General features: G+C 38.2%; 1 protein-coding gene across 2 annotated transcripts in view; it reads right to left on the bottom strand.

The window, feature by feature from the left end:
- Positions 1-18,193, bottom strand: part of LOC102697598 (TUB like protein 4) — a 63,745-nt gene that overhangs the window by 30,862 nt on the left and 14,690 nt on the right. For both annotated transcript variants that reach the window (XM_015348506.2, XM_015348508.2), the window contains one exon: positions 1,329-1,457. In XM_015348506.2, the coding sequence (XP_015203992.2) occupies positions 1,329-1,457 (129 nt within the window). The remainder of the gene's footprint in view (positions 1-1,328; positions 1,458-18,193) is intronic.

The following is an 18,193-nucleotide window of genomic DNA, read 5'->3' as shown; positions in this document are numbered from 1 at the left end:
TAAATGCATGTACTGAAGGCAAATTACAGAAATATTGCTTTTTTTACCCGCTGTGCTTCTACAGTGCTCTAGTTACAAAGGACTTGATTTGTTGTGTTTGTCAGAATACAAGATGTAGGTCTAGACGTTCTAAAAAAACAACTTTCCATCCTGTCATCCAATATCTATTTTCAGAGGGCACATTAGAGAGAGCCTCCACACTACAACTCTCTGACTTTGACAAACAGTTTCATTACATTCAGAGCAACTTGACTCTGGTGTGCTACCTAAAGAAAACCAGTTAAAACTGAAAACATATTAAAGCAGAATTAATTTGGTCCACTTACAATATGAATTATATTCCTTTCTGAAAACATTTGAACAGCGGTGCAGTTATAAAAAAGCACATATTATGAGTACACAAACATTAGCATTCATATATTTAGATAGTGTACTGCAGCATGAAACATTTTTAATTGTTACTATTTTTGCATTACAGCACAGGGGGACTGAGATCGCGGTTACTGTGCATTTTGAAATACACTGGAGGCATTTAACTGACATTCTTGACTATAAAAAGAGAAGTACAGCTCTCCCACATTATTACCCTGCCATGTCTTCTAGGTATGTCTCTCGCCTTGTGACTTCTCTCAGAAAATATTCCAGTAGCGACTACGTGGAAAACAGCATTTTGGATTCTATTCTTAGCCTTTCCTGAAGATCACAGGCACAGAATTTCCAGGCCCCCAACTCCATTTTTAAAGATTCAAATTATTTTTTAATAGCTTATTCAAAAAAGTTAGATACATTAAAGGTTGCATTAACATATAATTATAAATTACCCGTTGTTTTCACAATTTCCTTAGCCTTTGTGGTATAGAAAATTTAAGCACCATCTAACCCTTAGAAGGGAGTTCTTTCAAACTTTTTTATACAGAATTTAGCACTGGTGTTTACGTAGATGCTATGGATTATTTCTTTCTTAAATCATCTAGCCATGTTGTAAAAATCTAGCAGGGAAATGAGGTTCTCTGCAAGCACAAGAAAGTTCCAGAAAAATGGAAACTACCCCATGGCCTCCACTACCTCCACCAGTGAGGAGAAGCCTGAATTAGAACTCTCTGACAAGAGTTTTTTTAAAGAATAAATGTCAATTCGCCACCAGTATAGGATTTTCAGTATGAAAACATCATCTAGTCACCATACTAGACACTAGCAGCTACTGGTTTTGGAATCTTTACTTGGCTGATGGACTAACTTTCCAATTTAAACCATTTTCCCTTCAAACATTTCTACATGGTGCCTCCACATAGCGGGGAAAAATCAAGGAACCAGCCCTGCCTCCTCACCTGGGCACCCCGATCGTTCACGAGCTCCACAGACCACCTGCCTTCGTACTGGATCCAGACGAATATTCCTCCATCCGCGTCGCATGTAGCCAGTTTCTGAAAGGGCTCGTTCCATCGCACCAGTACCACCTGAAAAGTGAGGGACATCACAGCTAAGCGAAGCCATTCAAGCATGGCAGCATCAGACTGAAACAAGATTGGACATACAAAACCATTCTGATTCAAAACTCAGCGACGTGCTCTGCCATAAAATTACAACGCACAGAAAATAACTGAAGCTAGGAAAACAATGTAAAACTTCAAACGGTGAAATGAAAACCTGTGGAAGTCTACCTACTGGAAAGAGCTGAACATTTGGCAAAACCCAAACCTGAAGGAGAACAAATCATGTCGAGTGTTTCTGTAATTACAAGACTCAAGTACTACACAGGTTCTTAAATGCGAGAGACTGCAGATTTATTTTTCATAAATCAAGGTGAAAGGATAATTTGCCACTTCCAATTTGACATTGTGCCTCAAGGGCGTATCCATGCGAGAGGCAGAACAGGGCCCATGTATTAGTTTCTCTGACAGTCCTATATATCCCAGCTCATGCAAGAGTTCGCGGCAAAATGAAACCTAGTAAAATTATCATAAATGTGTTTTCTTTAATCCTGTTAAAACTGCCAAGGAACAAATTGTTCTCTTTCGCTAGCATTGCCTACTACCTTGTAATAATGTGAACACGGCATTTAAGTGTTCTAAGTGCATGCTTCAGAAACTGAATATTCAGTAGCACTTTCCTGAAAGAGACATTAAGAGTTTCCACTCGAAGCATTCCTTAGTGGCTCATGCGTGACTGTGTGGAGCACAGAGTGATTCACTCAATTGGTAGCTTGGTGGGCCGAATTTCAATTTTACAAGCAAAATTGTGAATATGTTACCCAGAACAACCAATATGAAAAAAAAAATGCCATGTCAGGCATATTTGGAATTGTGTTTAACACATACGAGCTACGTAATCTGTATTTTTTACGGTCTAAACCAGACACGAACTCCAATGAAAGAACTCAGTCAATTAACTATGACAGCCTGGATGACAAGCTTGGTAAATGGGATGTGTAACTTGTTTGCAAATCTTTTGTGTGTAGAAGCACCACACAGAAAAACCTTTCAGAATTTAACAGGATTTTTTTTTCATAGAAATGAGAAACACTCATTCCACACTTTTTGACAACCCTGAAAGAATTAAATTCAACTACCTAATGATACTTTGAGGCCATCACATCATGTAAATTTGAAGCATTTCAATACAGCTGGTTAGAGAGGTATTTGTTAGTGTGAACTAAAGGAGCAATCAATCCTGGAAGGATTAATGGGGCCAATGAACCTTAGCAAGTCACTGGAAAAGTTTGTTTCTACAACCACAACCTTCTTTTGCCTTTCCCCAACACTGATACACAATTGCTCTCCTATAGTTTGACACCAATGGCAAGGAGTCATGATCAAACCTTAATGGCTACATTATAATGGCATCTTGAGAGCAGTGCTCATGAACTAAAAATTAAAGCTTCCGAGTGTGTAAAGAAACGTGAATAAGGTTACCTTGTAAGGTAAGTGTAATTTAGTTTTGGGAGGCAAACCCAGTTATAGTGAGGTACGGGTTCAGGGTTCCCACTCATTTTTACCAACAAAATTCCAAAACTTTTCCATGACTTTTCCATAACTTCTTTTCCTGCATAATTTACATCTCGAACGTCCTTGGTCTTCATTTTTCTGGAGCCATAGCTTATATTTTTCATGTGCTAACCAGAGGTTACTGAAAACACATTTACCCGGCATTTTACATGGGCGCCAGGCTAGCCTACAGCTCACTATAAAATTCCCCGAGATGGTCTGACGCGACACTATAATGTGTCATGTAGGCAACAGCAACACCGTAGCCTGTTTTTAAAAGTTTGCTAACTTATGAACAAAATGACATGATACAGCCATGATAATTTGGGGTCAATTAAAAAAAATGTCCATGACTTTTCCAAAACTTAATGGATTTTTTATCATTTTTGCTTTCAAAACTTTTCCAGCTCTGGAAAATGAAATTTCATTTTCCATAACTTTTCCAGGACTGCCATGAGCGTGGGAACCCTGTAGGTTCCACAATGCTCAAGTCTTCGCTCCCATTTTCCACATTAACAGAATTTGACTCAATTAAACCCAGTGTGGTGGACAGAGTGTAAAAAAGAATTTTCAGAAGATAAACACTGCAGAGCAATAATCGTGAGGATGGCTTAAAGAGGAGACATTTTCAGGACTGATGACGGGGAGGGCTGATAAGACTGTGCTCGGTTTCTGCAGGAAAGAGTCACCAAATGGGACAACATTTTGAGTACAGAGAAATTGAAAAAGAACTTTAGAAGACTGACTGAATATTGAACCACTTATGGCCTGGTATGATGCTTTAGGGAAAGACATTAAGTGTGTTACTGTGAAGAAACAGAATACGACATCAAAAAGCTCCAGAATTGTTGGTACAGCATTTTGTTAGGCATCCCGCAAGTTTCTTGCTCATGGAAAAACATCAATCATTTGTGGGTGCATTTACTGTACTTTAAAACACTATAAAACAAGCTAGTATTTTAAGAAATTGTATCATGAATAATGTTGTATGTAAGTTTGTTTCCTTTGGACATGTCCAGAAAAGCGCTATATAAGTGTAAGCAATTATTATTATTATATCAGCTCACAAAACACTGTAGCAGCTATATACATAAAGAAGGTTTGTGTTAAAATGCTTAATTTATCCAATACATAAGCAATTAGAAATTTTAAATGACTAAAAACAGCTGTTATGCATTATGACATTATTTTCATAAAATGTTATTGTTCAATCACCTGAGGTCCCTCTCCCCCCCACCAAATATGCATGTATACCACTGCAACTAAATTACATGATTGGAGACAACTGAAAATTTTTAGATTAAAACTGCCACAAATAGGGTCTGAGGCAGGTCTGAGAAAAAAAAAGAGTGAGAAAACAAAATAATACACTTAACCACAATAGGTCAAAGATATAGCTGAACTGTAGGTCTAATTTGAGGCATGCAACTTCTTTATCCGCTGTCACGGCTCTGGTGAAAGTGTAATAAATCAGAGGCAAACTAGGACAAACAAATATTTATTAACAATAACACAAACTAAAGGACATGAAATGTTACATCCATACAACATGAAACAAAGCTATTTACAGAGCACCGTTTCTTGGAGGCCTAGGTTCTTAAGACCCAGAAAGCTGAGAATGCTAACCCAGTACCTGAAACCCTACATTATGCCTCAACCGGCCAAGAAAATAAATATAGAAATAAATAAGATAAGATAAATACCTTGTCTCCTAAAAAATAAAGAATATATTCCAGTGCAAAATATCCCTAAAACCTGGATGCCCATAAATGAAAGGAAATCTACCTCCCTCTCTTCTACTCTGTCGTATCCTCTCATTTAATCTGCGCTGCCTGCGATGTGTTAAAAGACAAATGGCTTGAAGGAGAGCATATCGGAGGAGTCACACTCTTGTGTGAGGTTACAGAGTTCATAGTCATGAGGCGAGACGTGAAAAACACAACTGGCGATTCTTAAATCGTATAACAGAAAAAAATGCTGTTAAAAAAAAGCAAACGATTAAAATGAAACAGTGGAGTAAGCAGAATTTTTAAGTGGTGGAATGGTGGATTATATCACATGCAGGATATTAATTCTACTGTGGGCATCGGAAACCATTTTGGAAACAATTGTATCGTGAAGCAAAGTGGTCTGCCACTCCCTTGCATTATAATGGTATAACACTTTAATTCACTGCAACGGTCTCAAAACCACAATCTAAAAAATATAGGCTGTACATTTTGCTTTATAGGCAAAGGAAAACTGGCTTTATTATTCACGCTGCAGCCCACCATCAAATTGATGAAAAGGTCAGAAGATGATGATGTGGCCAGGATTTATAATAATGCCAAAAGACAACAGGAAAACACTACCTAAGACTGTTAGGCCAAACCAGTCTTTATGGATTTCATAAGCTTATGTTACATGCTCTTGCATTTAAAGAGTTCAGCTATGAATGGATGAATGTTTCTATCTTGTTGCTTAAACTTAGAAGGCATCCAGTTCAGAACAGGATTATGCATCATTTACAGAATGATTTAATTGGCTTTATTTTGCCCTCACAGATGAAGTCACCATAAATTGTGAAACATGTTGAGGTTGCAGTTATATAGTAAGTAATGAAATCTCTTTTAATATTTTTTAACTTGAGTTCTACCCTGCATTTTTTTTTTGCTATAGTGAATATAATGGATTACATAGCGCACTCTTCAGCCCTGTTCTGCCGCAGCCTTGATATGCTGCTGACAGAATAAGAAGATACCGTTTTAAACTAAAATGCGCAGCATTAGGTCTATATACAGTCCGTAGAATGAAAACGGCAAAGTGGTATGATGTCTTGCAAGCCCTGAAGAAGCTGACAGAGGTCCTTTCCACAGGTCTGTCTTGTGTTAATTTGCTTTAGGTAAAAGTCACCATCATGCTCATTAAGGTCCAGGCTGCTGCCATTGCAAATAAACCTGATGAAGTACTTGGATGTTCAACTAGCTCTGTGGGAGACAGCTCACAGATGAGTGGGCCACAGCACATGGGCCTGTCTTGTATTACTCATTTCTGCAGTCACAACCTTGAACAAATGGACTTCACCACACAAGCTGAGTAAGCATTTTATTTCCCACCCTTGCATATCAAAACGTCAACAAAATCCTCAATATTAATTTTGCTTTCACAAGGGAACAATGACATTCAATCTTCAAACCACTTTCCTTGTGATATGGGGTCCTATGGAGTGAGCAGCCAGAAAAGCACTTTTGTTACTCTTCATTCATTTATGTTTCCTGATTGTTCTTACTGCCTGCAGTTAGTCACGGGGTGATGTATTACATTATTAATGGGATTGTTGATAAGCATTTAAAATGCGTCAAACACAATACTTTTCTCTGTCTTCTTGTGACAATCTGGCAGTGCAGGTTGCAACAATGCTGCCAGGTCAGTGGATTGAATGAGAGGCATGCTGACGGAACAGAGAATTGTAACAAATAAGGTTTAGAAAATATTGCAGCACTGCCATTCACACTAGACAGACATCAAAAACTTGAGCCCAATAGCATCATCCACCTGGTGTCCCACAGGACAGAGGGGATGCTTTTCTCTCCAAATCCGCATTATCCTCCGGCCTTCTGCCTAATCCTGGAAAATTTAACGGAGGCAGGTCTGAGGACACTAGATTATTTTTAGACAGGGACAGGACTGATCGCAACAAACTTTACAGACCATGGATGGAAAACATGCTTTGATCCTGCCACATGCAATGTTGTATTAAGGAATAAAAAAAAATATCAGGCTGATGCTTTTATACAAACATTTTTTATACATTTCAACAGAGCTGTAAAAAGCTGGACATTATACTGGAGCAGTTTGAGTTGTTCAAAGATAAACCAGCAATGTTTCCACCCTGGATTTGCATACACATTTTTCTAATTATGTCTCCAAAACCGTAACAACTACAAATGTATCTTAAATATTGATCCTACCAGCAAGAGCATTTTAAAATCAGCTTGACCAGATATACAACATATTGACACAAAAGCACTGAAAACCACTGAAAATTGCAGCAGTCAAAACAGGTTTACATATAAAAAAACACTGTCTTAATGGCGACAGCTTGAACTACATAATCTACATAACTTGAACTACATAATCAAGTCTGAATTATTCCAGCTTCTAAAGTGGACGTACATCAAAGAGAGGCAACCAGCCAACAAATCAGCACTGCTAATCAAAGGACAAAATACCAAAAACTTTTTTTTTTTAAATGTACCTAAAGACAACCATCCTAAGGAAGATAAGAATAAAAAAATCATTAATATGACTACAATCAGGCTCTAACACGATACAGGAGGAAAGACGACTTGGACCATTCGGCACTACTTCATATCCAAATACTTCAGTTTTTGCTTTCCATTTTTTCCATTAGTAAAGAACTAGATTGCAGTGTGATCGATCTCTCTTGTTGCTTCTGGGGGGGTGTGAACAGAACTCAGACACTTTCTCGCCGTGAGTTCTTTCAGTTGCCAATGTGATGCCTATTGCAGACACCCCCGAGACCCCAACTGTGGATTACCTGACTGTCGGCTCCCTGTGGCGACAATCCCATCAACGGTGATCTTTAGTAGTATTAACTTAAGGACTCAAAAAATTGGGACAGAAAAAATCTGGAGGATTTGAAGAAAGCTAGGGCTGTATACCTTTACATTTCAATTGCTGCAGTAGAAAACAGGCCTGCAAGTTTATTCTGCACAACTTGGACATTTCTAAACCCCAAACCCGTTAAGTATAAATTGAACGTGACACTAGAACACAGTCTTAAATTTCTTTTTGATAAAACTGAGCCAGTTTTTAAGTGTAAGTTACAATCAGTATTTAAGTATTCTAATAACAGGTTGTTTTTCTTCCACTAAGCCTTATGTTTTCATTTTTAAATATCTTGAACAGTCATTACGATACCCCAGTGCAGGAAAGGGCTGCTTCTGACTTGTGGAAAATTCTGGTTACGTAAAGGCTTGTGGAAAAGGAACCTTTACGTACATTGAGGAACAAGTGTTTTAACAATTTTGGGTGCCGAGTTCAGCTTCAGGTGGTTCAGATACTTTCAGGTCCAGGTGCTGTTTATGTGAACTTGACAAATACCTTTGCTGACTCCAGCTGTAGCTTACAGTGCTGGGAAGGTGATTTACTTATCCCTCAATGAGATAACGTTGACAGCCCTGTCACGAGAATGCCGCAATAATTTCCACACCTTTCCAGGACCGTCACCATCACCATTTTTATCCCATTATCACCACGGCTCGGGAGGGGAATATTTTGTTTTGCTTTTCAAGGTTGGTAAAAACTTGTCAATAAAACATCAAGTCGTTATATATCATATATATCAATATCAAGGCATATATCAAGTCGTTATAGATGTTCAACACCCAGCTTTACACATTCAGGTAATTAACTAAGCATAAGGTAGCAATGGTAGCAGCACTATCACTCTTACTGATGCCATTAGTTTCTCTCCGATTAAATCTTCATTTCATGCAGACTGCTGGGAGCAGTAAATAAGATGACCCACAATAACTAACAGCGCTCATCTGTTTTAAGTCCAGCACAGCACAAGGTCACAGAGTTATGCAATGGTCAACATAACAAAAAAGCTTAATTAATTCAGTGAATTTGATAAAGAAGAATGTCATACAAATGGAAAAGTACACCACGTACTGTTACACAACATTAATATATGAAGCCTTGATAAATGTAACCTGTTTTGGTAACACTTTACTTGAACAAGGCTAAAATCACTGTCATAACTCCTTCATTAACAGCACACATGATAAAACAACATACAGGAAAACACAATTTAACACAAGCACCAGGGCCAGTGTTAGGGAGCTGTATCTGGATTCATTCTGAGCTTTCAATGCCTTAATGGGATCTTCCATCATTTTTACTTCTCTGTACCTGGAATTTGCTCTTAGCTTTAAGTTGAATGTAAGTCTCATTATGAAACCTTTATAAACAATTGCATGTCTGTAATGTAATTTGCAAAAAATGGTTCTAGAAAATTACATATGTGGTGTTGTATAGTGTTTCTGAAGGACTTTTACAGCCTCATTCAACTAAAGCATTACTTGTGTTTTTATACAATTTACCATCTGAAAACACCCTTTCTAAGAGGAGGGGACCTTCACTTTTTCCAGAGGGTAACAATTATTTAGACTTCTAAATCCAGACTTATACAATTATATGAAATTTCTTTTCTACTTTTTTTATATTCATGACACCTTACAACCTGGAAATTACCGATACTGAAAGGTGCCGGCATCAAGAACAGTCTTACTTTTTTGAATAATTGACATGGTATTGAACCTGGCTGGTCTGACAAATTTCAGTTTTCACAGGTGAGGGTTGCACTGTGTCAAATGTCATGACAGTAGCAGTATGTTTAAAGGGTAAGAGTCACTCAATTCTATCCAAACAGTGAAATTCACCTTTCTGCAGGACAGTAACCCAAGCTCACAGTCAAAGCTACAATGCATTGACTTAAGACCAGGAAGCTGAGTTTGACTGAGTAGCCAAAGCCAATTTGAATCCCATTGAAAATCTCTGGAGAGACTTGTAAACTGTTATCCATAAGTGAGCCACACACAACTTGAGAGAACTTAATCAAGTCTACCAAGAATAATAGGAAAAACTGCAGCAAGCTGTTGTGTAAACTTGGTAGAGACTAACCCAAAAAGACTTTGCTGCCAAAGGTGCTTCCACCAAATATTGAGTTCATGGGTCTGAATACTACCGAATACTGGAATTAACATATTTCTGTTTTTGTCTATTTATTTTTTTCTGATGTTTAGAGTAAATTCTTACCCTGAGGAGTCTTCAATTTAAGCACCCAGGTTTTGAATTAAAAACAAATGGGACACCATAGGCATGGTTTGAATGCATCTCCAAGATGCTGTCTTTGCAGACAGCAAAAATAAAACAAAAATAAAACAAATAAAAACTACATGCTAAAAAAGATACAACAGAATGAACACAATAAGGATACTGTAGAAAAACCCAGAATAAAGCACATTGAGTTGCTCATTGAGTACTCGCTTTAATAAAACTATTCTTCCGATAACAACCCTAAAGAAAGAATTAGATATCCTACAAACCGCAGCTCATAGCCCTTCACTTTGAGGTAAATAGCACAGGCCACATCAGCTTCTTTAAATTAATTGTTGTGCTTTTATTGCCAGCTTTATCTTCTGTCAAGAGAAACCTTCCCAAAATGAAATGGGAATAAAAAACTGCACTCCAGAAACACAAAAGCTCATTTCTGGTCTAAAGAATGTTCGGTTCACTGAACTTTTACTTATTAAGGACACTGTAAATGCTGGCTGCACCTATTCTGCCTCTGAGCCATAAAGCAAGAGACCACTGACAGCATTTATGGAGCAGTCTAAGAACTGATGTTTAAGAGGTAGTTTCATTTTGGCATGGCATCCATCAGCTCCTGAACTCAATTAGAGAAAATGGCTGAGCTGGACAGTCCAGCAGGCTCAAGATTTGCAGCCAGACACAGGGCAGCAGTTTTCATGGGACGGTAGGAACATGACTCTGGCCAAAGCGATTAAAAACATGATCTGGACAGTATACAGCTCTTCCCCAGAATGTCTGAACTGATCAAAGATCAGTGCAGTATACACTGGTATATTGGTATACAGACCAATCAAATCAAAGTGAAAGGTTTTATTTACAGCCATCTTAAATTGAAAAGCCATGCATGGTGCCTAGCAAAAAGTATTCACCCCCTTTCAAAGATGAACCATTTTGTTGAATTACAAATGATGCAGATACTTGCAAAGATGTGAATACTGCAACATTTTTAAAACATTTTCTTTGTAGTTTTTGAGGCCACTGCAATTCTTGCACCCCTAAATGAGTTAGATTTTGATTAAAAATGTTAACTTTAAAAAAGATGTGTAGACTTTAATTTTAATTCAACAAAATGGGGTGTCACTGAAAGAGGAGAATACTTATATAATTATTACTTATAATACTGTATATGACTCAGCTTTCATGCTAACAAATACAATTACAAGCTTTTGCAAGTCACCATAGTTTATCATTTCATTTCCTAACCTTTTGACTTTTTTTGAAGAAGCAGCACTACTTTGCATAAATGCATGACTGAAACTGTTCTCCATTTCAAACATGAGAGATGCCTAAGGCTTTGCACTGCTCAATGTTTCTCAATTCCTCACGGCTGCGGTCAAAACACACAGTGGGATCTTAAAGAGCACAGGCACTTAAGTCTGTGCCAGATAGTACTTGCCTCTTCCCAAATTCCGAACTCTTCAGTTCTGAACCCCTAGTTCCAAGCCAAGATTGACTCTGCTGAACTTCTGATTTTTGGAAAAAAAAACTCACAACTCACATTCACACAACTTTCACCCGGGCTCTTCCTTCTATCTTCTATCACGTCCGTGTCTCCCTCCCCCCCACTTCAGTGAAAATCCCAAAAAAACAAGTTCTCGGGAGCACCTTCATCACTGGCCCTACATTCTTCTGTACAGTCCTGTTGCTCTACAGAGGCTTTTCCAACACAGCTGCTAGCCAACCTGTATTACAGAACCTACCACTGCGGACCACATAAATCCCATGCACTATATACCCCCTCCCCCCCCCCACAAATTGTAAAAGATTAGCCATTCTTACCCTGGGACAACCTCCCAAACCACTCTTCTGACTGTACATTTGCATAAAACGTTCTTACATCGTTATCCTAGTGGTAACAGCCACTGCATTAGCCTTGAACTTCCTGAAGATGAACACCGCAGTTGAAACTGCTGGACCTCTGCTGGATTTATGAGACTTGTTGAGATCCTTTACCTCACATCTTTAGCTAGTGCTGTGATTTTGCCAATGAGGTTTTCTAGTCTTTCACTCTTGAGTTAGCATGAACAACACTGAACAGGTCAAGAAAACTTTCTCCCAGTGTTCACTTGTGTGGTAGCCTTACAAAAGCACTTCCAAAGTATCTGGGCTTTAAAGCACATTTATAAAGTTTTTTTGGTACCAAAACGAGAGACTGCAACATGAAAACTCTAAACAACAAACATTACAGTAGAAAAAGCTGATATGCAAACATTACAGCAAAAAAAGCATTAGTCAGCTGTAGTGGGGTCATCGGCCTTGACTGCAGAACCAGCAGATGTGCACAGTAAGTCAGCAGCGAACCCAGAGAGTACTGTACTAAGATAGCTAATTACTGCTTCAAAGCCCCAGGTGTACAGTATGAACATTTACAGTGGCGTAGTTAGAAAGTGTGCAGCATTCTGAAGCCCATGAATAAAGATCTGACTTTTCATCCCATGTTTTTCAGAGGGAAAAGTGCATGAAATCAATTTGTTAGGCCTATCAGACTGTTGGAAACGTTCCTTGTTTTCAGACTAAGTTGTTTTGTCTCATGTAATCCCTCCCTTCGTCATAACCCAGAGAACAGATGTAAACAGCCCTGCGCCCAGGGAATTGAAAAAGGGTACTGTGCTGTAGAAATGGGACTTCCATGTCCCCTGCTGTTAACAGAGGCATTCGGTCATATCTTGCTTTTTCTTTTTCATTGGTTTTTTTGTTAACTCGTTTTACAAATCTGCAGAAAACTATCTGCTCACTCGCAATACATTCCAAATAAAACGTAGCTCCGAGAATTCTGTTTATCAGAACATTTTGCAGCAACACTTTGACACATGGGGATAAATATCAAGCACATGAAATGTGTTAATTATCCAACTGACCTAAGCATTGAGAATAATAGATAATTATTGATATATATACTGTAGACACAACCACTCAAAAAGCAGAGAAAAAGAATGGGGATTTGCTGAGAGAAAATAATACAAGCCAGTGAAATTCTCAAGATTTCCTCACTGTTTTGACTGCAGCCGTGAGGAATGTTAGACTTTTAGAGTAATCATAATCAAAATGCCAAATGTATCCAATGTAATCGGGTCCAGCCCACCTGTCTATTTGTCCCTTGGGAGATTCTCTCCTAAATGTGCTAAATGTGCTAACGAATGGTTCATAATTGTTTCTATTCACAGGTGAAACTTACAATGAATATACTTATAGTGATTTTCAGGAACAAAAAACATTTTACATGGTTAACCAAAAAAAACACTTAAATCCATAAGATGAGATCAAATTTTGCAACTGCTGTAAAATTCTAACTGCTTTTCAGAAATTACAATTACTCTAATCAAGTATGACTAAACATAGTGGTAATGCACAACGTTAAAAGTAATTAATCAGAAATGGCGATTTATTTGTGCCACTCTGACAGGCAGATGTTTCACACCGTCGCATTTGCACTCCTAAAATGCAAATATTTCAGGACAGTGCAGATGTAAATGTCTGATCTGCTGTAAAGACCTTTAGAAAACTCGATTTTCATCAGGTAATGCTTTTACCACAGATCAGCATCACTCAAACAATTTCCTCTCCCTTGCTGCAGCCAGTCAGGAGATGCACTGGGAGAGCCAATGTGCAGCCAGTAATGCCTCAGAAAGACATGTCTGGAACACTCTGTCTCAGCTGTGATAGAGGCTTCTTTAGTTTTAATGTTTTCCCCATGTCCCAAGTATACCCAGGGGAAAGCTGCACTGTGTAGTCTGTATAACCAGAGATTTGTACTAACAGATTGTTTCTAATGGCGTTTACATAAACTCCATGTTCCTTTTTTATATCAAAACAGGATTTAAAAGGACTTCTCTGAACACCTCAATGTACCGTGTACATTCTCCGGCAAAAAGAAGTGTACATGTGGCTTTAAGTTCAAAGACACGTTGTGTGTTGATAAACTGGCTACAAAGCTTGTAAATAACAAGGGCAGAGGCATGTTTAGAAATCACGGATGAGTCAGTCAATCTCAATGAGCAGTGGGTACAATTATGTGCTCGTCAGCTGAGGCTGTATACAACTTTTACATAATTGCAGACTCTATAAGTAGAGATTCCTGAGTAGTGGATACACGACAACAGATTAAGGCTCTGTCATTTTGATGAGAAGAGTCCAATCCACAATGAAGAATCAAATCCCAAAGCACATTTGATTCCATTTAAGTAACATGTGCTTTAGATCAACAAATTTAAAATGTGAATTTATGGCACTGCAAGTGGACAGGTAAGTCGTGTGTATTTAATCTATTTAAACAACACACTGGAAGGTAAGTTGAAGGACTTCTCTTTTCAACATTTTAGCTCCTTCTAAAGTCCAATTCTGAAAATCCCTCAGGGAGCCAAGTAGCAAAATGTCTAAGTAGCTTTCCTTTGTAACAACCAACTGTACAGATACTGTACAACTATTTTAGTTAATCTCTTAAGGCACAAAAATAATGGTATCCTTGTAAGACAGTATAATGACATCCCTTGCTAATAAAATAATGAGTAAAAAGAGACTATCAGAGGTTTATAGAAAACCTCTGAAAGATACCTTAGATTCTAAGCAGACTACAAATGCGTCTCAAGTCTCAGAAAACCTTACTTTCCAGACTCCATAGGAATAAAGGAGAAAAAAATATATAAATATAAATAAGGTTTGGTGTTTCTGGGATCACTTCCTAGTCAGATACTCCAGCTGAAAAATTAAAGTTCACAGCCTCCTACACTTTAATTACCTTCTTTAGAAAAAGACAGTGATGGAATAATTGACTGTGCAGTTTTTCATGCACGAGTATGTGCTGCATACTGACATTCACATTAGAAGATGGCATTTATGCAGCAGCTGTATCAACAAATCTTCTTTCCCGGGCAGAAAAGCAATTCAGCTGTGTGAGCCCCGAACTGAAGCTGAATAGCTGCAGAAGCTATTAAATACACCAAGTACGAGCTTGAGCTTTGAGCATTAGAAAGAAGACACTCTTTTCACTTTTTATGAAGTGCCTAAAGCAACATGAGGTGAACGCGAGCACTGTCATTAATGTGAAAAAGCCCTCAACATTAGTAAAAGTGAAAGGTAATTTGCAATTTGTATAAGAAAAGCATGGGTGGAATGGTGTCGCAGTGGTTAGAATTGCTGTCTCATAGCCCTGGGGCCCTGGGTTTAATTCTGGACCTGAGATGCTATTTGTGTGGAGTTTGAAAGTTCTCTCCAGGTTAATGTGGGTTTCCTCCCACAGTCCAAAGACTTACTGGTAGGTTAATAGACTTCAGGGAAAAATGGCCCTAGTGTGTGTGTGTGTGCGCCCTGTGATGGAATAGCATCCCATCCAAAGTTTTCCCACCTCGTGCCTGTTGCCAAGGCAGGCTCTGGCTTCTTTGTAACCCTGAATTTGGAATTTTGGGAGGCCGCTAGAAAATGGATGGATAAGAAAAGCAGGATTGTGTTATTTTAAAGCTATCTATTTGATAGGGAGAGAGGAAGAAGGCAAAAAGTACGGGTCTTTCTCACAGGGCATTACTGACACCATCTGTTTTTCACTTCTCTGAAAAGCAAAATTTAAGAACATGATATATAGGCTTTCCAGTTTTAGTCTCCTCTTTAACATCAGCTCATCTTTACAAGTGATCGAAAGGGGAAAATAATAGGTATGTACTGGTATCATTTTCTCAAAAATCTTTATAAACCAAATATTTGTTCTAGGCTTACATTTTGATCTACCCTAGATCACACTCTAAAAATATATTAGACAGGTGAGAAAAACTCATCTTTTTACCATCACTTCTAAATACATTTCTATAGGGGCAAAGAAAGGTGTAGATCAACGCAGTATTAACTGTACTATGAAATTTAATGAAGTGTCGACTGCAAATCAATGTAATACACACAACATTGAGCATCTGTTATCTATTCGCATTTTATTAAAAGATGTTTCACAATTCTGTGTTTGCAAAGATAGCCAATCCATTTTGAACAAATCACAACAGATAGGTCTGTACAACTAAACCACATTGAAAGCTAACGTGGGATTAAAATGAAAACTTTAGGTTTCCTTAAATTATCTTTAATATCATTTGACGTGTTGTCATTTTATAGAAGTAGAAGGATTGAAGTAGTTACAACTTTCCTTGGGGATTCCAGTCTTAGTGGAACAAAAAATAAATTATGAGTATCGTTTTTTGGATGTGGGGCAGAGGAGTGGCACAGCAGCTACCAGGGTTACAGGTTTAATACCAGAATGGAGTGCCATCACTTTGGCATTTATCATGGGTTTTTTCTAAGTGCCCCTGTTTGCTCTCCCTCCCAACTGTCACTTATTGCTGCAATAAGCAGGTCTCCTGTGCAACTTTAAGAAACAAGATGAATAAATAAAGACTGTGCTTTCAGACTCGTATGTGGCTGAAGGGAAAACCGTGTTTAGTTACCTTCAGTACAAGGGATCACGAGAGCAGTGTACTAGAACGATAGCTCAAGACTAGAGCCCCCGCTATCTGCCTGTATCTTTACTCCCTGGGGCTGATCTTTGATTTTAGTTCATCCCTGACGGTGACCTGATAAGAGCCAGACTCATCTGCTCCTTCCATACAAAGTGAAAAAAAAAAAGAAAAAGCTAAAATCTAAGTTTCAGTTTACCCCTGTGATGTCTGAATTAGGCTAACTTATTAGGACTGAAAGTCCTCTTTGACATTAGTTTAGGCTCAGATATAAATGTCACGAATGATGATGTCATGAATACTATAACTGATAATTTGACAGAGATGGAGACACATGTATGTCTGATTGGGGTGTAGTAGTTGTATGGCGATTATTCAAAACGTCTGCATAGATGCATTGTTTTTTGGACAGGTAATTTTTTCCCCCACATTACTACAGATTTGGTGTAACTGATACATCCTTGTAAGCACTCCACAAGCATATCTATACCACACTATCACAAAATGAGATGTGCCAAAGTCGGCTTCAAGTTAAATTGGGGGAGTTTTCTTGATCTCAACTGTTGCTCTGTCTCCTTCTGTAGAATGCATTCAATAGCATCCAATTTTATCAGAGAAAGTGAATGATGTTTTGCTTTCTCCTGAAGAGCAATGAATAGAACTGTAACGGGAATAGAAGTGCCTATATCCCTTTCTGAGCTGAAGGAGGCCCCAATTCTAGTCCTCTTTTGCTTGACATGACACATAAGGTCACAGAGAAGAAGGCTCTTTTGGAGGGTGGACTGCATCCTAGAATTTTGAAATTCATATGGAAGGGAAGGTGACTGCACGATATATTCTCCAATCTAGTGTGAAGGTTTTGTAAGAAGCTTGGGCTTGCCAAATTTTCCATTTTATTTCAATGCCTCTAATCTCTCATCCATTGTCTGCCTTAACTGTTATACACCCATATCTCGGCGTGCACTTTTAAGAATCTCAAGATTTGTCTGTCATAGAGACTTCAAGATCAGATTTATACTGGCGCACCTCTCAGATACTGTATATTGCATTTTAGCACCATAATTACATAATGACCTAAGGTCTGACATTCAATGGCAACTCACAAATTCACAGATGGTACAGCTTGTCCATTCTCAATTTTAACCGAAACTTTCCACGTGTCTTTCATTCCGTTTCGGTAAAATGGAAAAATGGCTTGCAAAAAAGGAGTTTCACATTAGTTTAAAAAAAATCTATATTCAAAGGTCACCAAGAAATCAGTTTAACAGTGCTCCTGCAGCTACAGCTGACTATTTTTAAAACAAGTCCCTTCCAGCACTGCTTGAAAGCCTTGAATTATCGCTCTCCATTTCAGCTCAACCCTTCTCTTTCAGTATGAGAGCAATGCTACAATCTTTATCTCCTTCGCCTGTTTTTATTGATAAATTGATTCAGCACAGTACTCTTTAAGAGAAACATCGCCTTTTATATGAGAATAGCAAAAAGAGGTTTCCAAGATAAATCCCCCGCTATTTTAACTGGCACAGGGAACAGAGTTACATGTATATCCACTGCACATACATTTTGCTACTATTATATTATGTAATTGCATAATGCCATGCTTCAGTCTAAAGAAACGGAAAGAGTAAATGAAAAAAAAACAGAAAAGAAGAGAAAGCAGTTTCAAACTCATCCAAACAATCTTATTTATTTAATCCTGCCATGTGTATCATTTTAGTTTTGAACAGACCTGTTATGAAGGGACCTCATTAAAGTATTCAAAATCCTCAGTGGACTTCTTCAGAAAAACAGTAAAACACAACCCACAGGACCCAAGTGGGGAAAGCTCTCTGAACACCGAGACAAGGAGGCACGTCTTCACATGAAGGATTGTGGGAGTCTGGAACAAGCTGCTTA

The sequence above is a fragment of the Lepisosteus oculatus genome, chromosome 2, assembly GCF_040954835.1.
Source record: "Lepisosteus oculatus isolate fLepOcu1 chromosome 2, fLepOcu1.hap2, whole genome shotgun sequence".
In the NCBI taxonomy this organism is placed as follows: domain Eukaryota; kingdom Metazoa; phylum Chordata; class Actinopteri; order Semionotiformes; family Lepisosteidae; genus Lepisosteus; species Lepisosteus oculatus.
Note: the sequence above shows the minus strand (reverse complement) of the source record. Positions and strands in the feature narration are given on the sequence as shown.